This window comes from Chlamydotis macqueenii, chromosome 6 (genome assembly GCF_036417535.1).
Source record: "Chlamydotis macqueenii isolate bChlMac1 chromosome 6, bChlMac1.mat, whole genome shotgun sequence".
NCBI lineage: Eukaryota > Metazoa > Chordata > Aves > Otidiformes > Otididae > Chlamydotis > Chlamydotis macqueenii.
Window position 1 is genome coordinate 21,021,343 of NC_141561.1, and position 25,183 is coordinate 21,046,525.

Consider the following 25,183-nt stretch of genomic DNA (forward strand, 5'->3'; position numbering starts at 1 on the left):
CTATTATAATGACATATTGATTGCAAATTCACTATTCAACCTGCTGGAGAGAAGACATCCCTGCATCCCTGCAAGCCTAACATTGTCAGTGGACTTCAGTCCAACTTCCTAATCTCTCTTGTGTCAGTGCTGAAATTGGCAGGAAGGTCCCATAATATGAGAACAGATGCTTATCCTCAAATGACATTAGCAATTAGTGCTATAGGTAGTTAGAATTCCATATTCTTGTTCAGATCCAGTTTGCTTCAGATCGATTTGCTCCAATCAACTTGTAAATGACCTTTCATTGATTTTCTTCCAAGCTCGTGTAAGATGGGTTGTCTTGAACAGACCTAGCCTAGGATCAAAATTCATTTCTGAAGTGCCAGATAAACAGGGAAGAAAAGGCAAATGGAAGGTAAGAACAACAGTCTTAACACTGTTCCTACCAAGAATACACAACAGAGGTTGTGTTTGGAATTTCATTACTGGTTATCATTTGAGATACTACTAGGAGACTGATCTCAAAGGCAGCACGGTTGCATTTCAACCCAACGACTACAGCATTATAGCAGTTGAGAATATTCTATGTATTTCTCCTGATACTCTGCTATAGGCCTCCCATTTTACAGAAGGAAATAAAGAAGCAGACAAATGAAGTGATTTATCCAAGGCCACAAAGCAAATCCAAGACAGAGCATGGAACTGAAACAAACTTTTTGTATCTCTACAAAAATAAGGAGGAAGTTCTTTTACGTTGCATACAATAGCTATGCAAACGCAATTTCTCTATCAGTTTTAGTAAAAATATATCACATCAATAGTTCTTTATGCTCGGATTGTATCTCTCAGTAAATATTTCAGAGGGAAAGGGAAACAAGTTAAAAGATGCTCAATTCTAATTTGAGTTTTATTGTTTCAAAAACCTAAATGCTCCTTCCAAAATAGGAGCTGAACTGAATCATAACTTTAGCTATTAAAGAAAAGAATTAAAGCCTTCAGCCTTACAAAGACAAATTAGCACATATTAGAAAACATATTTCACAAAGCAGAAAAGCACATAGGGAATAAAAAAAAAATTAATTTGAATGACTGGCATTTAAACTGCACCCAACACAAAAGCAGCTCAGAACATTGTAATCTACAACCAAAAGCAGTTTGTAGGAGGGAAAAACAACAAGCCACTGACAACATTACCACAGCTGTGGAAGAAAGACATTATGAACACCAGCTGCAATAAAGAACGCTTGAACAATTTTGTGAGTGAAGAAATCATGAACACCACAAAAATATTAATAATAAAATTATTATTACTGTTGTATACGTTGTTGCTGGTTAAAGCTTATTCCAGTATACACCAGAGTCACAAACATTTAAGAATAAATTAAGCTGTGGACAGAACTATTTGTCCTCATCCTTTTAAAGCAGGATGCAGGTTAACATTCCCAGCCAACAATAGCATGCATCAGCTTTCCCGCAGAATGTCTGCTTAATCAGATGACCAGGGCAACTGTAAATCCTACCCATTTAAGGTTAGCCCAAACCAGCCTGACAGAGAGAGAACTCCAGAATGCAGAAGCTGCCCATATTTCCCAAAGCATGATGAAATGCAGGCTCCAGCATAAGGAAGCAAAACATAAATTGTTGTCTTCTGGGCACTAATGTGCTTTGCTCTATGTAGATGTTAGAGACTGGGGAAAGAATAATCTATTATTCATCACTGATTCTTTTGCTACTGTAATCTCTTTACAAGTTTATTTTTGTAGGGTGACAAGGAAGGGAATGAACATTTTCTGAATGTTAAGATCCTTCTACTTCCTTATTCCCAACTACCCAAAACAGCAAAGAACTGGGCCCACTTACAGATACCAATACATACATGCATGAAACATTGCTGCAATTCATACATGGTACAGTACATGATACAGAGCACATTAAAAATCCATTCTTTCAGTAAGAGTAATATTATGCATCTGTTATCTTTTTGCTCATTCTACAGGAGTAGAACTAGTAATCTTGATTTTCCCACTATCTCAATTATTTAAGCTATTTCTATTAAAGTCTCCAGCAACTGAATATTTGGGATGGAGTCCTGGGTAGATTTCAAACAACATTTTAAACTCTACTCCTCCACAAAAGAGTACAGTGATCTGAAAGTACAGTAAACAAGATGTAAGCAAAACTGATGGCATTAATAAGCACTAAACATTTCAGTAATATGGAAGATGCCTTGCTGCCCTCCACATATCGGTAACTTTGAGCCCAAATGTAATTTGTTCCTGAATTCCTCAAGAGAGGCAAGTATGTAGAACCCACCCAGGTAAAACACATCTGCAAAAGACTTTGTGGAACCCTGACACTGCTCCCTATTAAATTCTAACTGGAGAACAGGCAGTGCTGTTCTCCATTTTCTGCACTCGCATATCTACAGAAGGCAATCTGTACCTTTTACTTTATTTTATTTTATTTTTAAACGACACTTTCTTCTGGAAATACTGCATTCCAACAAGTCAACCAGCTTAGCTTTTTCTGGAGATAAAGCTGTCTTTTATTTTACTACTGATGTCCTTCAGCTACATCTGCTAGTACAGTACTCAAGATACACACAATCCCACATGCCCCAGAGAGAAGAAATGACAAGGTGGTTATTTAAACACCTCATCTTTTTCATTTTCTGCAGTCTGTCCTAGTAGGGGCCCAGATTTGACTTTCAGGCAGAAAAGAGAAAGACCAGTCAACTGATGCTGTGTGTCTCCACCTTTCCCTAAGACAGTGGTAGTGATTCTTATAGGAGACAGGACTCCCCCCATTACACAGATGCCAGAAGTTCTTACAGAACAGATATGCCGAATTATTCTTTAAAGTACCAATATTACTTGGTAATTGATAAGGTGAGGTTTTTTGTGTCCCCAACTCCCTCATTTTATTTATTTTTTTTTAATCAGAAGTCCCAAGAGCTTCACTTCTCATACAACTTCATAAGAAGTATTTACAATGCCAGTTACCATGCCAGTTCCAAGCCAGGTCTTTTAGAGGAAGAACGATTATGAGAAATAGGACATTACTGAACACAGTTTTGGTTTTAGTATAACGTTTCACTCTGCGTATTTTTCTCTCAAAAAAAAAAACCCAGACCAGTTCCTCCCATACACATCTTAAGCCTGTTGAGCAATCAGATTATAGAATTTTTATGTTTAACCCGTTTGCAAACCTTTCCTGAAATGTTTCTCAAGATACAAAAGCAAATTTTAATCCCTGCAACCTATGCATTTATTTGCACTCCAGTACAGCGAAGGAAATCAGCATATCATCACATTTATCCAACCATGGCACAAGCCTTTTTCTTAAAACAGGTACACATTTAATCACAGCTTAGCACTTGAGGTAAAAGCCAGACCATGGAGAAGTCACTTTCTACAATATATTTTCATGCAAAAGAAACTCAGCCTTTTTGCATAAGAACACCTACACTGTAATCACATTTTTGAGATAAATAAGTACATAAATCTGAGGTCCAAGACAGAGCATGAATTCCTAAATGTACACATCAGATTTTGTTCAAGAGTTGAGGCATTTCCTCAAGAGAAGGCTAGTCTCCACTCAAACCAGTCTCACAGCTCACGTGAACATCCTAATCCCTTCACTGTCATCTATCTTTAAATTCCCCTAAATTCACTACAATGTGAAGTCTCATTTTTATTCTGATGCAAGCCACAAAAATTCTGCAAACTTGGATGTGCTTTATGCAATTGGGAGCCTTGTTTTTCATGACCATGACTTATGCAGACTATCATTATTAATGGGTTGTACCAGTACCTTTCTAAAATAACACCCTGGCATTTCTGCTTTGTAGGGCTCAAAGGGTGTTAAGGTATCACAGTAATTTGGTGTTAGCATCCCCTCCTCTTAAGCCACTCTGTATATTCCAAATACAATGGGAAAAAAAGACTCTTCCTCTTAGTCTGTTTTTCTCCTACTTGGAAAGTAAGTTAGAACTTTAAGCATTTCATATTCATATGTGGGAACAGGGTGGAGGGTTGGCTTTTGGGTTTGTTTTTTTTTTTTTGTTTGGTTGGGTTTTTTGGTTTTTCGGGTTTTTTTTCTCTTTTAAAGCACAGGCAAGCCTAAGAGATTGTTTTGACAGCAAAAATTTAATCTGGCACAGAAACTAATTCTGGAATAACTGCAACTGGCCTTTCAGGATGAGGCGCTAATCTTGAACTCTCATCTCAGAACAAAAATGGAAATGTGCAAGCCATCACTCAGGACAACAAAAGCCCCTTCCGCTTGTAAGAACACTGGAGGTTTGTGGCATTACACCTTTTGTGGTAAAAAGAGATCCAAATCCTCTACTTCGCTGCCCACAACAACATGCCACAGAAACTTTCCTGCACAAAACATATTCAAGTATGCAGAAAAGGATAGGTAAGGCTGGTCTGAACCCTGAAAATTTGCAAAAAGTTACAATTCATATTCCACAACAAATGAATTCTTATTGCTTCTCTACATTGTACAACCATGTTTAGGTTTTGTGCAAATTACTGACTGAAAGGACAAGGATTATTTAAGGCTCTTCAGTTCCTGAAAAATGTCTTTAGACATTTCTGGTATATGCACCGCTTATGTGAAACAACAGAACTTTTTGGCTGAAGAACATATGGAAGCTCCTAGGAAGTAACCACATTATTTGGTGTCCATAGGTCCCATGCCCTAAAGTCTCAGTCTGAAGGGTTTGAATTTCAGTATTCCAAGGTGACCTTACTGTGGGAGGAGATCAGGTGTCATTAGCACTTCAGGTGCTATGTCCTGAGTCAGTAAAAGCAAGAGCAGAGAATATTCTTGCATATATATCTGTTATCTCACCAGAAAGATACAGGAACATCAAACCCTTCGATTCTAAGTCAATTCCAACTGAATTCTTCAATTCCAAGTCAAATTTAAGTGGTGTCTGCAACACACGGCAACACTGAGAGAGAAACTGTTATCCCATTTAAAATCTCACGTTAGAATAATGGCCAGAAATATTTAATTTACTTTGGAGTCAAGCTTTCATAAATAACGTTTTGATCTCACAATCATTTTCTTAAAAAATGTAACCGTACCTCTGTTGGAATTAAAATATATATTCACAGCTATCCAGTACACCATTCCAAAGCAGCTATTTCCTGTTTGCTCCAAAGTGTGCAACATCGTGTTTATGAAACATTCACAATCACCTTCAATGAAATAAGTCAATATGGAAAATGAGTCACTGATGCAAACTTGCAAATACTTGTTTCTTCCTTAAGGCAGCACAAAGCATTGCAAAAACTGAAAAGGCATCTAAGTCATGTAAGAATTGGAAAGAAGAATCTTTACTATTTTTGTGTACATTACTACTCCTACTCATATTGGAATCAATTACACTAGCAACTTCAAGTCAAGAAATGTAAGATCATTACATTTTCTTTCATGAAAGAGTACTGCATAAGGGAGATGGATAATTCTCCACTGAACCAGACTTCTTCAGCTCTCTCTACCGGTTTTTGAAGAGCACCCTTTTTAAAGGGATAACAACACAAGTCAACAAATAATAGAAATCTGCTAAAAAAAAAACCCAAAGATCATTTGCTCTAAATATTTATGATTCTGGTTTGTTTTTATAGCCAGACACAAACAGTATCATGCTCACATGATGATGAGTGTGACACTCGAGGGCAGGGCCATCTATTGAGAACACTGCCATGAAGCCTTACCTACACTTACAGTTTAGAAATGGAATACAGTGGAGCAATCAGTGACAGAAAAACAAAGCTATTAAATGCTGAAGAGAGAGGGGACAAGGGAGCACATTCCTACATCTCTAGAGGAAATGCTGAAAAATAGGTACAGATGCTCAGTGTACCAACTCCCCATCCACTCTGGGAGATTCCCTATCCAAAGTCATTCTCCTTTCACCGAGTATTCTCTTCTTCTTTCGCTCGGATAATGCTGCTTAGAGACAGCAAAATGCAGCAGCTCAAACTAGAGACATTTATTTTGTCACATAAACACCTTGTAAACAAGTGCAGGTAATTCCCTGCACTCCTAATTCTGCTTTCCAAAACCATGAGGTTTTACTTAAATACTGCAACCTACTTATTATCTCTGCTTCAAAACTTGAACCTGATTTTGTTTTGAGAAATTGCAATGTTTTGCAGAAATCCCAGTAACATGGCACATCTGCAAGTTTACTAAATCAGTATGGGATATTTTTTTTTGTTTTCAGACCTTATTTATCCATTTATCAGTTCCACTATATAAATTTCATTACTGAATGTTATTAATGGCAAATAATTCTTTAATTCACATTTTAACAAGAGTCCTTTCAGGCATGAATGTGTACCTGTGCTGAGGAGGATGTTTTCAATTAATTGTGCAGAGGAGTTGCATTGTTTCTCAAAAGTAACACTTCACCTCAGAAATAAAAGGGCTATCAGGCATGACCTGATGGCTAATTCATACATGCAGAGAGAGGCTCTTTCAAACCTCTTTCTTTTCCCTTCCTGGCCTCCTCCTCCCCCCAGTCAAATTAAGGTGCTATGGCCAAGAAGGTACCTTCAGGAATTCAATAAAAAAATACAGTAAATTGGCAAAGTAATTTGATACTTGATAAAGATCCAGATCTTCAGAGCTTCTGGTTCTCTTCCATGGGTGCTCAGATTAATGGGCATCATGATGGTGAATCACTACTAAAAGGCTTTCTGTTAGAGGGATCACTGGAGACTCCTTTCATAATCAGCATCTCCCAGTTCCACCATCCTTTTCTATCATTCAAGCCGTTTACTTGCTTAAAATAACCAGAGGGGAAGGGGAAGAGAAAGATGACAAATACAGCCTCATGCAGAGCTTTCATTACTCAGTAGTAAAAGACTCATTATAAGGCAGGTTTCACTGCCAGCAATACGGTCACGTTAAAAATATTTAGGAAAATAGTCTTCTACAGCAGAATTCAAAGAAGAATTTGCTATAATTTTAACTTACTTTCAAGTTCAAAGGCTTGAAAATACCATTTCAAGATGAAATTCTGATTTCTTCTCTTTTCTGTTTTCTACAAGGTTTCTATTTATTTATGAACATAACAGAAATTACTGTAATACACATTCTTCGTTACATAGAGATTTTAAAGAGATCTAAGCTTATTCAAAACTTTTTTTTTAAAATCAAGGCAATCAAAATAAAATTTGAGTGGAGTCACAAATTAACATGAAAAGAATGAGCATAGATCTGCAATTTTTATAAAATCCAGTTTTATAAAAACCCAGTGTTTATATTTTAGTTAGCTATCAAGAAGCAGCATGCATTCAATCAGGCTATAGCACTCAAAACCACAAACCTCAAGTCGTTCCTCACTGAGCAATGCTCTCCCTGCCTGCGTGGCTTTACGGTTCAGGCAGGACTGGACCTTGCACGCTGCACTGTGGGTTGGATGCAGCTGCCCTCTGCCGCCCATGACTCTCACACAGCACAGCTGGGATGTACACATCTTAGCCAGTTGATGATTTGCCCTTTCACTTCACATACTATGCAACTTTATGTTTATCTGCAGATGCACGGTTTGAATAATCCTCTTATGGAGCTGCTTTTCAGTGCTAAATAGAAAATGGACTCTGCATACGAATTATTACTATTCCAGTCCATCTTTCTGCTCTGCTAGCCTTAAACTACCTGTTCTGATTAAAACCTTGAAGTTTTCAGCTCTAGCTATAATTTCAACTTCTTCAGCCAAGAGCACTTTTCAGCTAAATTAAGTCCCTCATAATACCACTGGATAGCACAATCTCAAGGACATTCTGCTTTTCCTGAACTTCCCTTGCAGCTCTCCCCAGGAACTGCAAGAATGTCAGCAGTATCAAGCACAAAGTGTCAAAACAAATTGCATGTGATTTTTTTGTGTTGTACTTCTAAAAGCTTTACAAGGTCTAACCAGGAAAACATATTTACTTTTCACTTTCTTCAGAGTGTTGCAGCCTGGGCTCCTTTTTTTTTTTCCCCTCTCCTTTCAATTTATTTTTTTTAGAACAAGGAAGGCTAAAGATTTAACTTATCCATATGAAAGCAAAAATTATCACATAACTATTGCATTAGTCTGTCAGCAAATGGTAACAGATGGCAACACTGCTTCTGAGCCGCCTTGCATTTACAGAATCATCTTTGTAATTCATCTCCCTGCATGACCTTCCTGACAAACTGCCAAAAAATGTACAAAATCACAAGTAATACACACTTCTGCATCCTCCCAGAACCCCTTGTTACTTTTATGAACAAAGACAGGCAGAAAGGCTTCTTCTATCACCTTGCTCAAGAGAGCACAGCGGGAAACCTCATGACACTAAGGTGACCCTAACAAACCAGCTGTGGCTGCCTGCATTGACAAAATATCAATTTGACCTACAGACTGGGAATAGATTTAATAACAACTAATTCCATTGAGTCATTTCCCACTTAGGACACCTTTTCAAGTCAAAGAGAGGCAATATGGTTTTGGATGCCATGTGAGCAAAGTCTTTGAGGCTTCATTTCTCAGAAGGCAACCAGCTAAAAGCAGCACCTTCCTGCACATTCTCAGCAAGAGACGGAAAACCAAATCATTAAAAAACAGGACAAAAAAATAGGATTATCTTCTGGTTAGTTAAAAGACTTACTTCCTGATCAAAGAATCTACCACCAGCATCATGCATGCCTGGACCTCTTTCATCCTGTCTTGATTCTTTCACCTGGAGTCCTTCAACAGCACCTTTAAGAATACACTACACTTGCATTTCACAGTCATGAAACCCTCCTCCAGTACTGAAAGTTTCAACAGCTAAGATAAATGCCAAATACTTAAAGCTACTCATCTAATCAGAAAAGTTCTCATTATACAACAACCTCATGTTAGTCCACGTTCTAGACATTTTTGAACAAGTCAATAGGTCACGAACACAACATTAGCTAATGAGCAGATCAATGCTGTTACACAAGAGACAATGACTCATTCACCGCACAAATGAATTCTGAAGCTGAACCATGATAGCCCATGAACCAGAAAACACTGTCCAATATGGAAGAGGGTTACTTTGTAATGATTTAAGATGAATCACATATGAGCTTTTAAACTCTGCCATAACAAGTAACACAAGTTATCGTAGAGATGCTTACAGCTATCTGAAGTACAAAAGACACTCAACTGAACCAACTATTCCATAGTTTGTTTTAGAGCTCGTCTATTCTGTACTAGATTAGCTCCATTTGAGAGGGTACAAAATCCAACCTCACAAACTCTACATAGATGGTAAAAGCCCCCTATGAAAGAGGATGAACAAACCCAGATACTGTATGAAGTTCCTTGTATCTTACAGCACAACTGCACCTGGCAGAAATGCTGACAGCAATCTTTTTCCTCTATCTGAAATTTTAAAACAAAGCTCATGCAACTGCATGTGTCTGCCCCTTAAAACACTTTCCACTTCTACCACCCAGTAACACAGGCATGGCTTTCTGATTATGTGAATTTTTGTCAAATTTACATTTTATGGAAAAAGTGTTTCCATTAAGTTTTACTTCCAATAACTTCTTGAAAATAAACAACAAACCAACATAGTCTGAACGTCAATTTCTCCTCTATTTTTCTAGTAATATCCAACAATATAAAAACAGTTGCACTATTTTATGCATTTGTAGCAGTGTTCTAGGTAAACTGAAAAATTAATCCTCTGCAATGGAGGGGCCTCCCGCACACAAAACCTTGTCAAATACATACTTAAGAGTTCAGCTGCTGTTTTCCAGAAAAAGTGTTCCAGTATAGCAGATGCCCCTTCTTGTTATACATCAGCATTAATGAAATAAGCATTTCTTAAAGTGTGAAGAATCATAGCAATGAATATGCATTTTTATTAATAATTTGAGCTCAAACTAATGTTGCTCTCTGCTTTTCAAAAGGCCTGGAGTCCAGCTGTACAAACATCCACCATTGGTGAGGTCTGTCTATCAGATCAAATCCATTACTGAAAAAAGGAAATGTTGCATATGTATGCCTTGCTGAGGTGCAATCATGCTGTTACAGATGTCCAAGAAATCTGGGATTTAATAATATTTTCCTCATTAAATGTAGGGGATTGTTAGTTTCTTCCATAAGATAACATGAAAATTTCCCTAAATGAGCTTGTACTGCAGAGCTAGAATTCCAACCCATCAGTAAGAGTATTTTTACTGAAGTTTTAATAAAAACCGGTATCACTCACACTAATCATCTCTTTATGCTGCCAGAGGTTTTTCCCAGTAACTTAGAACTCTGAGCTCTAAAAGAGCTTCTATTAACAGCGCAGAGCAATACCACCTTCCCAAAAATAGAGTTCAAGCCCAATTATTACCCAGACTTTTATTTTTTTACTAGCACCACTTCATATAGCAACAAAATGAAATGCAGACACATGTTTTTCCCTGTTCACTTTGTAAAAGTGGCAGTCATGCAGGAGATTTTCAAAATTAAAGAAACAGGATTATAAAACCACAAAATTGACCCAGGGCCTTTGGGCAGACAAAATACTTACAGTTATAATTAATTTTTCAGTGTGACAAGATTTCAAAACTGACTGTGGAATTCTGTAAGCTGTTTCAAATTTCCTCTATTTTAATACAGCAATTCTTATCACCAATTACACAACTTAGCATTCAGTTCAAAATTAAAACTACTTCAACATGTATTGATAAATAGTGTATCTAAACACTTGCTAAGCTGCTGTACAAGAGGCGTGTACACAGCCTTGACCCAAGCAGGACAGGGCAGGCTGCTCTACCATCACACCACCTAACAAGACAGAGGCCACAATCAGGGCTCCCACATTTCTATCAATGACAAATGTGCCGCCTCAGAGCATGTCCCCGCTTACCAGACTGCACTGAGCTGGGGCCATTCATCACAGCCTTTTCTCCAGTTCTTCTTGACACCAGCAATGCTCTCGCAAGTAAGTAGTCACGTTAAAGAAACTCAGAATTGCCAGTAAGAAGTTGCACGGTGCAACACTCATTTCTGCGGATCAGTACCAGTATATACTTAAGCAGGTTCTGCGCAAGAAGCAAGACATGTTCCTCCTGGGCAAGTAAATTCCAGAAGTGTTTCAGTGTTATCCTTAACTACTAGGATAGGGCCTGGAAGAAGGGCATGATTTCAAAATTAGCAGAATTAAAAGCAAGTAAAGAAAAAATGGGACAGGGGGAATATGTGCACAAAGATGTAGTTTACAAGTCCACCGTTAAACAGTATTTTAAACACACAATGTAAGCGCTGGTTAATTATCAATTTGAGTTCTCAAACAGGACACATCTTTACAGCAGCAAATGCTTCCCTCCACAAGACCATGTGTACCTGCTTTCAGGATTTCACAAACAGACCTGAACTCACATTTAGTCAAAAACAGTTGCCAAGCATAAGCTGTAAAGGCAGAAGCAAAACATGAGAATGCTTTGTCAAGAGAAAATAATTAAAAGTTAAAACTAAAGTGAGGCTGGAGTTCTGGGCAACAAGGCAAAGCAATTACATACGTGGTAAATGCCAAGAAAAATTAAAATTACTGCAGGGCAGATCTGACATCTGTGCTAGCAGCAGTGCTACAGATCATTAGTTACAGGCATTTCACACCAAGTGCTATAGAAGACAATTTAAAGCAGCGATGACACCAGCTCCTTCCCATCTCTTGCCCTACTGACATTCTTTTTTCCATTACAGGGTTCTTCCAAGAGTGACCTCTTAGACGTTTTACATGCTAATGTTTTAGCAACCAAACTCTACTTGCACCATTTTTTAAATAAAAATTCACAATTTTAATATTAAAATACATTTATATTTGATGGTATCTTAAAACAGCAGCTACATTCAAAGTTGTAACAAGTGAATTAAATTTTAAATCTGATTAATTTTTAATATTGTGTCCTTTTAAAATATAAATAATTTAGCATTTCCACTAGCTAAAATCTAAATAATTTTTTCATATATGCTGTAATTAAAAAACCCATTAATTTATCTGTAGCACTGTACAGCTTTGATTTCTTAAGAATCATGCCTCTTTCAAATTAGAAAGAATTGTCCAAAAAGTCATTCAGAAAACTACTGCTGGTGGTGTATGGGAGGCTACCCTACAACCATTTCGCAATTTCAAATGCAAAGTTATTTGAAGAAATAACTATATGTACATGTATGCATGATTTAACATGCAGTCTCTGAAGATGACCTGAGGGCATAGCTGGGAAACTAATCTCACGAGGCACATGCTCTACCAGAACCCTAGCTGGTAGTAGAAAATGTCTAAATTACTCCTGTACAGCCCAAGATGCAAAATTAAAACTATTTTCCCCCAGTGAGATAATGTGGGCATTGCTGCCACCACATGGCCACAGGGCTGAACTCCTACCTCTGCTCTGCACCTGCGGATGCTAACCTGCTCAGCACACTACGCCTTCTACAAGCCCGCTCATTCCAGCTTTCTACTCCAGCCTCTCAAAGCCCTATCATTGCCACTGATTTCACAAATTTCTTTCATCTAGAAGTTCAGAACAACTTAAAGCATTCAGATCTTGCTGACAGTCTCTTCCAAGTACGAGCCACCAGCTGTAGAAACATTTCAGTGTTGTAGAACTACGCCACACCGATACTCACAAAGACAACAGGAAATCTTGCAATGCTAGTCCAGCTAACTGAAGCCTAACTGATGTGCCCACAAAGGCTGAAATAGTTCCTTTCCTCAAGCAGCCTCCTCGAAACATCCTCCCAAAAAGCTTGCTTTTAGAAGCCAGACTCAGCATACTACTCTGTTACCTGCAAAGGCTCAGCAATCTCCGATCACATTCCTCGTACTGAAGAGACACGGTGAGTCAAGTCACTACAGAAAGGCAGTTCCATGATTTCTCACATACAACAAGCAGGAGTCTACATCCATTCCCATTTATTAGTTCTTATGAGCAGCAGCTTGCTTCATAATCAAGTTTTAAAATACTTACCTGTTAAGAATTTTTTTTTTTAGTTCTGCTGCACATCATCTAGTAAGCTCGTTTATACAAGTGCCAAAGACAGCACAGAAATAGCAGCATATGCCATAGCTGTGGGTTCAACTCCATCATCTGTGGGATAAGGCTCCACTGGCCTGAATAACTCAGCAGCACTCTTGCAGAGTTTGGACCCAACTTGCATACATTTGGGCACTACATTGACATAAACCAAGGAACCAGGTAGTCCTCAATTGATACCATTTATAGTATCTTCACCCTTTCTCTAGGTGATCAGTGAAGGTATGAATTCTGCAGTGTACGAACCTATATGCTTGCAGATCACTTTTTACTTGCACAACCATTTCACCTGTAGCTTTCCAAAAGGGAGTGGGAAAAAATTGTATCATGTGTGATGACAAATACCATATATCATTTTGGCAACAGAAAGTCACAATGCCCCAGGCCTTCCTCGAGAAAGCTAGGCTGCAGAAACCTTTCATTCAGCAGTCACTGTCTTTGAGGGACTGTGTAAGAGAATGGCTCAGTCAACTAAAATACAAGGCGACTGAATGGCCCCTGCTTTCTCTTGCATAACAGTCAAGAAAATATGTGAATACACTCACCTTTTTTGCTCTTTGTGCTATATTAGGCGTTCTAGTGAGAAGCTTTTCAATCAGGTATTCTCTATTCTGCAAAACCAACATTTGTCAAGTTAAAAATCAATACAACAAAAGAAGAAATTTCACGTAGATTTTAAGGCAGAGCAAAATTTACTCATAGGGTTAAACGTTTTACCTTGGCTTTCTGGAAAAATTTGCATTTTAAAAGTTCTGCTGCTGTGGGCCTGAAAGATCAATAATAAATTAGAACAGAAAACAAAGACCCCTCTCAGTGAATACAGTACAAGACGTTAGTTAAATGGTACGTCTCTAATACTTTTGAATTAGTACTGTATGAATGGGGAATGAATAATAATAGCTACTGCATTAATTCACAGGTACTCACTTACCACGCATGAAAAAATTAAGACTCCCTATGGCAAAAATACCAAAAAAAAAAAGGAAAAAAAAAGTATCAGTCTCTAAGTTGCCAATTTTCCCCCATTTTCTTTCCACACAACTGCATTTTACCCTTCAAACCAACCAACAAAAAAAGTCAGGTATCATGTTCTTCCCCAAGTGACTATGAATGCAACTGAACTTTGCACCACAGCAATAAAAGAATAATTACATTTTCCAAAGAGCAGCATCAATACCTGCTACCAGCATTCTTCTACTTCATTGATGTCAGCAGGTATTCACAAGAAACTACACTGACACTATTAACATGATGCATAGACCAAAGAGACTCATCAGGAGCCCTTCCAAGCAAATGGACAATTACAAATCAAAGTAACAGCTGTAAGGTCAAAACCTTTCACTTTTACTTGCATTTCTGTCCAAGTTTCTTTCTTCCCATCTTTGTCAAGTTCATATTTTTGACGTTCTCAACAGGTAATCACAATCTCACAGCTACTGAAGTGATTCCCACAGCAGGATTGGACTCCCTGAGCTTCAGAGATCTAAAAAGCTACCTATCTAGCCAAAGCCAGACTCTGGTACTGAAGCAGCTCTGGAGAGAAAGGAAAGCATCTCTTGGGATGAAATAAAATCCTTCAGGTTCTTTTAATCCTTTCCATTAGGAGTCCATATCACTACCCAAGACTAATTTGACATGGCTAAATTTAGGGAAGCTGAAATCTACAAGATTAATAATTTCTAAATAGACAGAAGCAACATTCGCTATAGTTTTACCTTTGAATTAAACCAAGAGATTGGATATAGCACAAACCAGATAGAACAGCGAAAGTTTATATCTGGCAAATTTCAATCTCCAAAAAACTTCAAAATCTGAACTAGTTTATTTCTCTGAGGACACATCTGAAGAGTAAGTGAAGAAAAGAGGAGTAGTAAGTAGTGTGCATGTATATATCACTATAAATAATGAAAAAACTCTGGACATCAACAAAAAGTATCCAATTTAGACAGTAGTTTCACAGAGCACACTTTTTCCCCTTCAAAGCACCAAACTGTGCAATAAAGGAGTTCTTAGCAGTGGTACTGTGGAGACCACCAGGCTTTGCAGTAATTCACACACAAATCTCAGATGAGCAAAAAGGATGGGAAACATTAAAAAAAAAAAAAAAAAATCAAGTTTTGCGTCAAAGTTTTAGTTTTATCCCAAGTTAATTTTTAACTTTAAGACAAGTTCCAGTGATCCAGTACCATCACATCTTACACATTTTATAACAGGGATATGCAAAGTTAAAAGCTAGATTCTTGGCAAAGTTTTATTCAAACTAGCGTTCTCCATTCCTCTACCATTAATCATGCCAAACACTTCTGAACTGGTCTGGACACGCTTTCTGGGCCTGTTTTCCACACAGGCCACGGCAGTGAACTGCAGCTGAGGACTCTAAGCAGCATCCCCAGCACTGGGGAGAGAGAGAAATTCCCACATATGGATCCTCAAAAGAAAGACATCATGGTCTGAGACAACAACAGTGCAACCCCAGTCCTAGAATTTGCCACATAGAGCAAGCACTACTCCCACAATTGACACAATGTCTATGGTGGTATCTGCGTGCAAAATTATATCCTGGCTTGGGAGAAACATAAAATATAACAATGACTCCACAATCTAAGGACATCCGCTCCTTGGTTAGAGTAACTGGCACATAGATCTAATCACTCATCTGCTGGTCTGATTGTTCAATTCAAGGCAATTCTGAATACGAGGATATTGCACGTGTTTAAATATTGATGTAATAAATTAGTGTAATTAGTTTAAATACTACTGTGCTTAAATGTGTCAGGTAACTCAGCATTATATATTTAAAGAGAGAAGGAAAACCACTTTAATTATTTACTTCTCATGTTTTCATACCAATTTAATCTCGCCCTGAAAATTACTGGACACTGGAAACTAAAAGAAGCTTTATTACCCAGAACACATTTCATTCTCATCGGTAAGCAGCCAAACTGCAGTGCTAAGCTTAAAGCATCAGGACTTGTTGTTAAGACCATCATTTGTTAGGGATTCATGAATCTGAAACAAATGAGTACACAAATGAGCCTTCACTGAAAATTAGAATATGAAGGATTTCAAGAATAAAGATGTTACCACATACTCTTTTTTTTAATTATACTTGTTCTCTAGTATTGCTGCTGTCATCTTTTCTACTTGACTCCCTACAACAATACCCTGGACTTAAGCTAGTGTAACATCAGAGAAGAGAAGTACAGACCATATAAGACCCACACAGTACTCAGTCAGGATTGCTCTCAGAAAAATCTTTTTTCCCAGAAATACCAGCTATGAAACTCTTCCAAAAAGGGATATATTAAATGCCCTTAGGAAATATGTTAATTAGAATATGCCTTCTCCAGCTGCTCAACAAAAGAAACCTACAAAAATGGGTCTGCATAAAAATGAATAAAGGATAAATAAATTAATCGTTATGGAAACTTGGAATTTCAACAATGGTTGTGGAATAGATGTTTGATAATTCCATCATCTTGCCTATCCCATTTACAAAACATCGCAAGAAAGAACAAATCACACAGATACTATGACATGCAATTGTCTACATAAATACGAGGAAAATTCCAAACAAGCTTGGAGCCCCTAACTTTACAGTCAAAAATAAATACCTCTTAATAAGTAATTTTGTCTGGCAATGTCTAAGTTAAAGGCAATATTAAGCTTAAGTCACATAAAGAGATAAATCAAGATGAAATTATTTATTTATTTTTTTATCTATTTTAAAGGCCGAGAGACTGGTATGTTTGGTTACGAACAGTTCTGTCTGATCAATCTGAACAGTCTTGTTAGACTTACACACAATATCAAGATTTATATCTTGCCTTTGGATGAGAAATTAAGTTGTAGAGCAAGGACTTTTGTTTGATCAGAGTTTAATTCAACAGCATTTGTCAGTATAAATAAATTAGGTTAAAAACTCAGAAGAAAATTCAAGAGACAATTAAGAGGCAATTTCTTCTCCCCAGGTGAAGAGGACTGAGGCTACTCACAAAATTCAAATTATATACTTAAAGATGATGTTTAAATACTGGAACTTTAAGTATTCTGTATATTTAAAACAAGAATTCCACTGTACATGGCAATAATGACCTACCTTTTGGAAGGATCTTTTTGAAGGCATAATGAAATTAGTTTTCTAAAGGATTTGCCATACTTTTTCATCATCTCCTTGTCCTCTACACCTGTCTCTAAAGTGGGAGGGTCATTTTGAAGCGTCAGCATTAACACCTACAGTAAACCCAAAAAAAAGAGGCACTGTAAGCAAAATCAATTCAAAATATGTAGAAATAAATAAATATTCCACAGAATACATACATTTAGATATCTTGAGTTGCTATTGAAAATGAAGTAGTGCTAACTATCTAGCAGCATTAATAATACAGCTAACAGCATTAAGTAATACAAAGTGATTGTTACTTTCATAGGAGGGTATTTGTGATAAGGTGCTGCTCCTGTTGCTAACTCAATGGCTGTTATCCCAAAACTCCACATATCAGCCTTGAAGTCATATCCTCGCACCTGGAATAGAACCAGAAAGAAAAACAAGGTGGTCTCAAGTTCCAAAAATTAAAGACTGGATTTTCATTTATTTATTTAACATTAGGAATACCTGCTCCATTACTTCAGGGGCCATCCAACATGGAGTACCAACAAATGTTTTCCTTACTTTGTTACGAGTAACATCACCTCCCGTTGCTAAAAATGCACTAACACCAAAATCTGAGAAGAGGGAGAAAAAAGTCAAAACCTGTTTTCATATTCTTTAATTTTCCCTGCAGCTTGCCTGATGAATTAAAACATCCTTTTTTTTTCCCCTTACAAATCTGTAAGTTATAGAATAGACAGCTTTTGTTTGTATTTCTGAAAAGCATGAACAGCCTCAGAAACACCTCCTTCTAATTTTTTAATGCCCTAAAACTCAATGCTGGTATCAGTGAGAGTTTTCTGAATAGGGAGTATTGTGTATAAGGAAAAGCTGAATAGGCCGAAATAATAAATAAATAAACAAATGGATAAATAAAGGGGACATGGAAAAAAAAATTATGTCTTTTCAGTACTAAAGAGAGTTTGTATTTAACAATTGTTTACAGGTCCTTTCAGGAACTGAGATACACAGCTAAAATCCTGACTTAACCTTTCCTCCCCTACCATTGTTTTTTCCCTATGGGCGAGGGAGAATCTAAAAAAAAAAATCAAACCAAAAACTAAGTAAAATATCTTCCTGCCTAAGCTTCAAAATGAAATATTGCAACACCTCACTGAGAAAGCTGCAAGGAGTATTTAATTAAGTCAAGTGAACATTTCACTGTAATACTAGTCACACTTTCATAGCTACTCAATAAAAACAAGACTTTAATTTCCCATTCTTTCACAAATACAAGAAAAGACATGACTGACAGTGTCAAGCCTCCTATCACATAGGAGAAAACATATCCTTGAGAACAAGTTACACAAAGAGGAAAAGAGCTGAACAATTCAACAGTGTTAGCTGCTAAAAGTCACAGCTAATACAAAAAAAAAAAAAAAAAAAACCCACAAATTTAATGAAGAGCCCTGATTTAACTGTATTAGTAAAGCATTCTGAAATTAAAGGAAACAGAGCTGCCCAAATAAGCAGAGCCTACAAGTCTTTTATTCCCCAACACCTTTTTCACCTCAGCCAGGGCTGGGCACTTGCCCAGGCCTCAGCCAAGGCCAACACCCAGAGCTGCTGTTAGGCGTAGGGCTGGCAGAGAGACCAAGCCTGTGGTCTCCAAGGGAGCTGGGCTGCAAGGAGCCCACTAAGGGAAGGCACAGGCTGCAAAAACATTTCATATCTGACAGCTTTTTCACCTCAGCCAGGGCTGGGGCTCCTGGCCAAGCCTCAGCCAAAAACAAGCTCTAGCGTCAGGATCAGGCTTGGGAAAAAGACAAAGCCATTGCTTCCGTGGCAGCGGAGCTGCAAAGCAGTTGCTGCAGGAAGGCACAGGCTGCGAAATCACTTCTCCCCTAACTTTCTCATCTTGACAGAGGCTGCACACTCTAGCCTAAGGCTCAGCCAAGGCCACGTGTAGAGTTACAGTTAAGACTGGGAGAGAAATAAAGCACCAAGCTCCTGAGAACACAGCTGTCCAAGGAAAGCTTAGGCTGCTGAACAACAGTCCCCAATAAAACTTTGTCCTCCATCTGGCTTGAGTATCTGAGACATAGTGACTAGTTAAGTCGTAGCCAAGGTCCTTATAAGAGCAGTACATACAGATTTTTGAATCACCAAGAACTACTGCAATTAGTTACAGAAAATAAAATGAAATTAAATAAACTTGAACAGAAATGAGTTGCTACCATTTGCAAGCTGTTTAAGGTACATGGCTGATTCAAAGGGAAACACTAAGAGGACATTAAAAAGTCTCCTTATATATTTGATGGGAAACAGAAAAATACTGAATAATTTCTAAATTAAATATCATTAACCAAGAATCCTGAAATCTGAAACTGGATAACTTGCAGCTACAACATTCCAAAAGGAACAGATAAAAACCAACAGAAAAAAAAAATATATGTTGCCCCAATCCAGCTGCAATTAACTTTTTATTTTATTTAGCCATTACTCTGCCATCACTATTACCTGCAATTTGTACAGAGCCATCTTCACCAAGAAGAATGTTGCCAGCCTTCAAATCTCTAGAATGTACAGAGGTTAGTATGAAAGTACATATGTACACATTTAATGTAAATAAATAAATAACTATTACATACTAACTAGTTTCACAAGATAGCATTTTAAAATTTAAAAGACAGAAATAGGAACTGAAGAATAAAATATAATTGATTTACAACAAAACAGAGTGCAGAACGCAAACTCTCACAAACTCTCTCCTGTATAAAGAGACTCAAATTCCGCTTTGGCATAAAAAGAGTAGAATTCAGGGACAGATTTTGAGAACAGAAATATTTAGGTCCCAAGTCTGGTTTACTGCCTTTTAGAAATATAATCTCACAAACTGAGAGCTTTCAGAGCTTTAAAGGATGTGCTTTCTCACATCCAATTGCACCACTAATGAAAAGCTGAAAAAAGTTCTCCTCTTTGAAGTCTTCAGAGAAGAGACCCATCTTCCAGAAAAGGAAATATATTGTAGATTTCTACCTAATGAAGTTATTAAAACTCAGGAATAGCAACCATATTTTGCTATAGAGTACCATGATGAAAAGTTACTTGACAGTGAATCTATCAAAAATTCAGCATGTGCTTAACAGTCAACTATATCAATTTAACACACTATTCATGCATAATGTTAAGAAGAAACCTTTGTGGGCGGTGGTTTGTTTTTTTCTTTTGATAGAAATGTGCATTCCATTCTTAAAGTACAGAATAAATCTTTCATACAGACTATATCGTAAACATTAAGAATTTGAGCAAATCAATCTTTCCAAAACTTACTGAAAATAATTAACACATTGCTACTAAAAGATAACATAACCTGTTTCCTTAGACATAAACAAGAATGCACCGAAACAACAGGAAAAAAAAAAAAATCCCTGACCAATTTTGGAAAATCTCCAACTGGCAAATACCACTTGATACAGCATTCCCTGAACTATCACAGCTTTCATCTGTAACATATATGGGAAAGGAAAGTATCGACTTGAACATGACTTCTGTGGTACTGCACAATTTACAAATAAGATGTTACAAAAAAAAAGAAATCTCAGATATCTGCAGACCTCTCTCTTTTTTACCTTTTTTGAGGTCCTTTAAGCATAGACAAGGGGAACTCCCAAATCCGACCTCAAAGGGTCCTGTTATCCTTAAACGCTAATGAATATTCCTTTTGCAACAATATCAGCTTAACGGAAGACTATGAATTAAGGTTTGAGGCAGATCTTTGGCATTCCAAACCAGAAGTCAAGATAATTGTTCTTTATTTCTCCATTCATCTCAATTTTTTTCTCTGCAAATGGAGGAAATAGTTCTTGATTTACATCAGAGGCAGTTCATTTATAAGATGAGACATAAGTACACATAAAGAACAATTACTGTGCTACATCTGCACTACCTCCATTCTCAGAGTTCTGTCTGCAGCAAATCTGTTTTTTTGTTTAAAAGATTCCCTTATAAAAGGCTAATGCACGAAACAGACACAGAGCCTGTAGTAGGCACCTTCCTTAAAAGGCAAATTCACTTCAGCAAAACTCATCAGGGAGGTCAGAGTACAGCACTTCCAACATACAAACAGTGGAAGCAATCTGTGGGTTGCTACACTAGGTATGTATAGACCACCCCAGGGGATCTGCACAACTTACACCGAGGAAGGCAGTGGAGAAAGAAAATATATAGAAAAGAACAATCACTAGATGCATACACAACAAGATGCAACTCCATAGTACCAACCCCAGCTTCCGATGTGGTCATAGAGAGCTCTGTAGAGTTGTAACAGACATTACTGATTACCAGGAAAAAATATATTTCATATTCATACAGCAGTCCCCAAGCGCTGTTTACAGGCTTACTATGCAACACAATAATCAAGTCACAGACTACATCATATAAATTAGATTCAGATTAGATATCTGGAGTACCAGTAGGCACAGGAATATAGACCACAGTTCTGGCATACTTAGTACAGCACAGACCTACCCTAACTATAAGAGAGGCAGATAGGATGAAGACCAGGCAAGTACTAAGTATTAGTGACAAACTGCAGTCAAGATTACAGCATCTCTCCAAGCGTTATCATTTTATAATTACTGATAGCATTTACAGTATGTGAAAGAAGTAAAACAATCTGCTTAGCCAAGCAACTACAGTTGACTAGTATCAATAAACTACACACACAACTTTGAAAATGCCTTTTGCTGCATATATACTCCTACCTGTGAATTTGCCCATTCCTGTGTAGATAGTCTAAGCCCTCCAAAACTTCTTTAAGAATTGTTGCTATTATGGGTTCTTCAAGGACACCATTTTTGTGCTCTCCTCTGTTGACAATGTATTTTATTATATCAAGCATTGAACCTATATTGCAGATCCAGAAAAGAAAAAAAAAAAAGCATATATACAGTATTATGATATCAGATTCTTGAGAAAGGTGTATTTCCTCATTTCTATGCTACTGTAATTTAAATCTTTGCATGCAGATGTAAAGGCCTCATGCAGCTGGCTCTCGGAACAAGGCACACCGTTACTTCATTCAAATGAGAAACAAAGCACTGGGTTTTTTTTGTCAAGAATACCGTTAACACTCAGTGATCCATTAGAAAGATTTAACAGCCAGTTAAACTATCATTTATTAAAAATTCAGGAGTATCCCACATTTAAACAGACATGTACAGCAAAGGTTTTGGTTTATTATCCAGCATATATTACGGTTCATGTGTTCACGACGTAAACATGCAGCTGCAAGACTGGAAGGAGATATTCTCTGCAAACAAATGATGACAACACTCCTAGTGACTCCCGGTTTGACATTGAATTGCAGGTTATTACAGATTTCAAGGAATCTAATCACAACATTTTCTTTTTATCCAAGCATTTTTCAACAGCTCACAGTAAACTACTGTCATGAATCACTGGTTTCTCTCAGAGTCTATGCTTGCTTTTGACTGAACTGAACAATTCAGCCAAATGTGACATAACAAGTGTTACTCTATGAACACTTCCTGTCCTTGCTTTCTAGCATCATGATGTAGTAGTCTGCTGCCATCAAGATTAATCTTGAAGAACATCATGTAGCAACCAGGACTACCACATCTTATTTTGGAGCCTCACTTTTCTAAGCTACAAGCACGTTCAGTTCAGCCCCTTTTTCCTCTTCCAGAACCAAATAATATTTTTATACCATTAACCATCATCATTAAAACTGTAATGAGTTTGGTTAGTTTAAGCAATAAAAGGGATGCAACATGTATAATGCCTGTCCTAGAAAGAATCTTGCTTGAATAGGAATGAAAAACACTGATTATGAAATCAGAAATACATGTACTTTTAGAAAAAGTGTGGATTCTAGAGAAATTTTTAAAAAGGCCATACTGACAGAAGTGACTCAAATCTTATCAGTGTTCCCTATACAGCCCTAATAGAGAATTTTAACATATTGATTCAGAATAAAAAATGCCAGTATTTAGATCAACAGACTTTACTTCAGTAATTCTTAGCCTGTACTATCAATATAGACATACGAACTTTTTAAGCTTGCGCATTCCTGCTATAACAGACCTATGTCTCAAGCTTCATTCTAGGTAGTCTCTCCCCTTCCTTACTTGGTTTAGGACAATTAACTCAAAGAAGGCACATTAGAAAAAAAATCATACCACTTCCTTGCAGCTAAACAAGTAAAATCAGCAACTTACCCCCACTTAAAAGCTTCATCACCAGCCAAAGTTCATCCTTCACCACAAAAGATGTGTAATAGGTCACCACATTGGGGTGATTGCATTGACTCATTGCTTGAATTTCTTTCTGTAAGAAATATAAAGCCCAACATAACATAGCCAACTATCGGTTCTGCTTGTATAGAGAAGTAGTTTAATTTCAAAAGTGAAATACTATAACAGAAGTATGCATAGAATACGCATCAAGGCACCAAAACCTTTCAATTTACCTACAGATCTGCATGCAAGACAAAACATTATTGCAAGAACATGAGTGAGGTTTGGCCAGGAGATATAGGCATAACTACATCAATTTTCTTCTGAGAGCAGTAAAGAAATTACTGTTAAAGTCTCAAATTCAGAACGAGCCAGGAAGAACGAGCAGTCTCCAAAAGCTGAAGGTGTGGGTACAGGCTGGACAACAAAACACAAGGAGGAAAGATCAAAACCTACTGCCTTTCCTGTTCAAAAGGGATATGAAGAGAGTAGAACAGGAGCAAATGGGAAAGGAGGAAGGATGCTGCCAGACAAAGGACACAGTACCACCGGCTCAGCTCCAGTGGGATGGACAGGTGGATACCAGAGCCACACAATCAGTCAGAAGTGCTAGAGGAAAAAGCAATGTTACAGACCAAAAGTCAGAGGAAACAATTGACTAGAGGACCACACAGTCACCAACAGATGCACAACATGGCACTACCAAGTAACACCACCTATGACACGCCACAACTATACACATCAAGAATGACTGCCTTGTATCTGTTATCTCAAGTAGAGTCCTTTTTATATTCACTCTTCTACATAATTGTTCTGTAACACCTTTCCAGCAGCTCTCATTATCCTGCCAATCCTTTATGTAGGAGCATTTAGGCCTTCTTTGTAACAAAGGGTTTGGCCTCACACCAACTAAAGCTCCCACAACTCTACTTCATCCTCTCCCACTCTTTATTAATATTTCATTTCTCATATTGTTTTATTGTTTTCCTATGCTGGTAATATAACAATGGCTCAAAAAGTCTACCTGCCACTACTGGACAAAACCAGACCTCATCTATTTTACACATTAATAGTACAGAAATATAATTAATTGACTGTGGTAACCTTTACTATCATTAACTTAAAAGGTGCTTTGAATATTTTGTCTGCCTGCATCAACTTGTTGGCAAAAATTGAGCTATCACAGTAACCACGGCCAAAGGCACCTTGTGCCTCAGCTTTAGTGACTTTTTCCAAAGAGAGTCTTTGCAAAACAAAAGTAAACAAACAGAAAGCATCCCATGAGAGATAAGGGATTAAGTTTTAGTCAGGAAAGTACTAATTTCAAACTTGCAGTTCTGGAGAGTCCCTATTACACATAGAATGGTAAGCCTCCACAAACTAGTTATTTGGCTGAGGCCCATGACATGAACAGGTGAGAGAGAAAAGGAGTCCCTTAAAATATACTGTCAGAGGAAATGCTTGCAGCAGGACACCCAGGAGAACGTCCTGGAGCATTCTTCATATTCACAACACTTCAGATGTTTGACAGCACCAAAGCCGTAACAGTACTTAAAGTCTCTCCCTCATCCCTCTGCTTCTCCCTCCCTTGTGCTAGCACAAGGGTTTGTGCACTGCATCAGGAAATATGTCCAGGTTAAAAGCTAACTTCTTTGTGGCCAAGTTGTTCCTGATCCAGTTTCACTGAGCAGCTGCACAAAAATGTGTGTCAGCCTAAGGGCAGGCAGGTGACACGGTTAATAAGCAACTGTGAGACGGCTCTTCGGTGCTCAGCTGCAGCACCCGCAGGGCCGGG

At 37.6% G+C, this 25,183-nt stretch overlaps 1 protein-coding gene across 2 annotated transcripts in view; it reads right to left on the bottom strand.

Moving 5' to 3' along the window:
- Nucleotides 1-25,183, bottom strand: part of STK39 (serine/threonine kinase 39) — a 101,301-nt gene that overhangs the window by 51,850 nt on the left and 24,268 nt on the right. For both annotated transcript variants that reach the window (XM_086750864.1, XM_086750865.1), the window contains 8 exons: nt 23,371-23,479; nt 21,895-22,036; nt 19,649-19,704; nt 17,654-17,763; nt 17,461-17,562; nt 17,138-17,271; nt 13,756-13,804; nt 13,584-13,649 (listed from right to left, as the gene is read on the bottom strand). In XM_086750864.1, the coding sequence (XP_086606990.1) occupies nt 13,584-13,649; nt 13,756-13,804; nt 17,138-17,271; nt 17,461-17,562; nt 17,654-17,763; nt 19,649-19,704; nt 21,895-22,036; nt 23,371-23,479 (768 nt within the window). The remainder of the gene's footprint in view (nt 1-13,583; nt 13,650-13,755; nt 13,805-17,137; nt 17,272-17,460; nt 17,563-17,653; nt 17,764-19,648; nt 19,705-21,894; nt 22,037-23,370; nt 23,480-25,183) is intronic.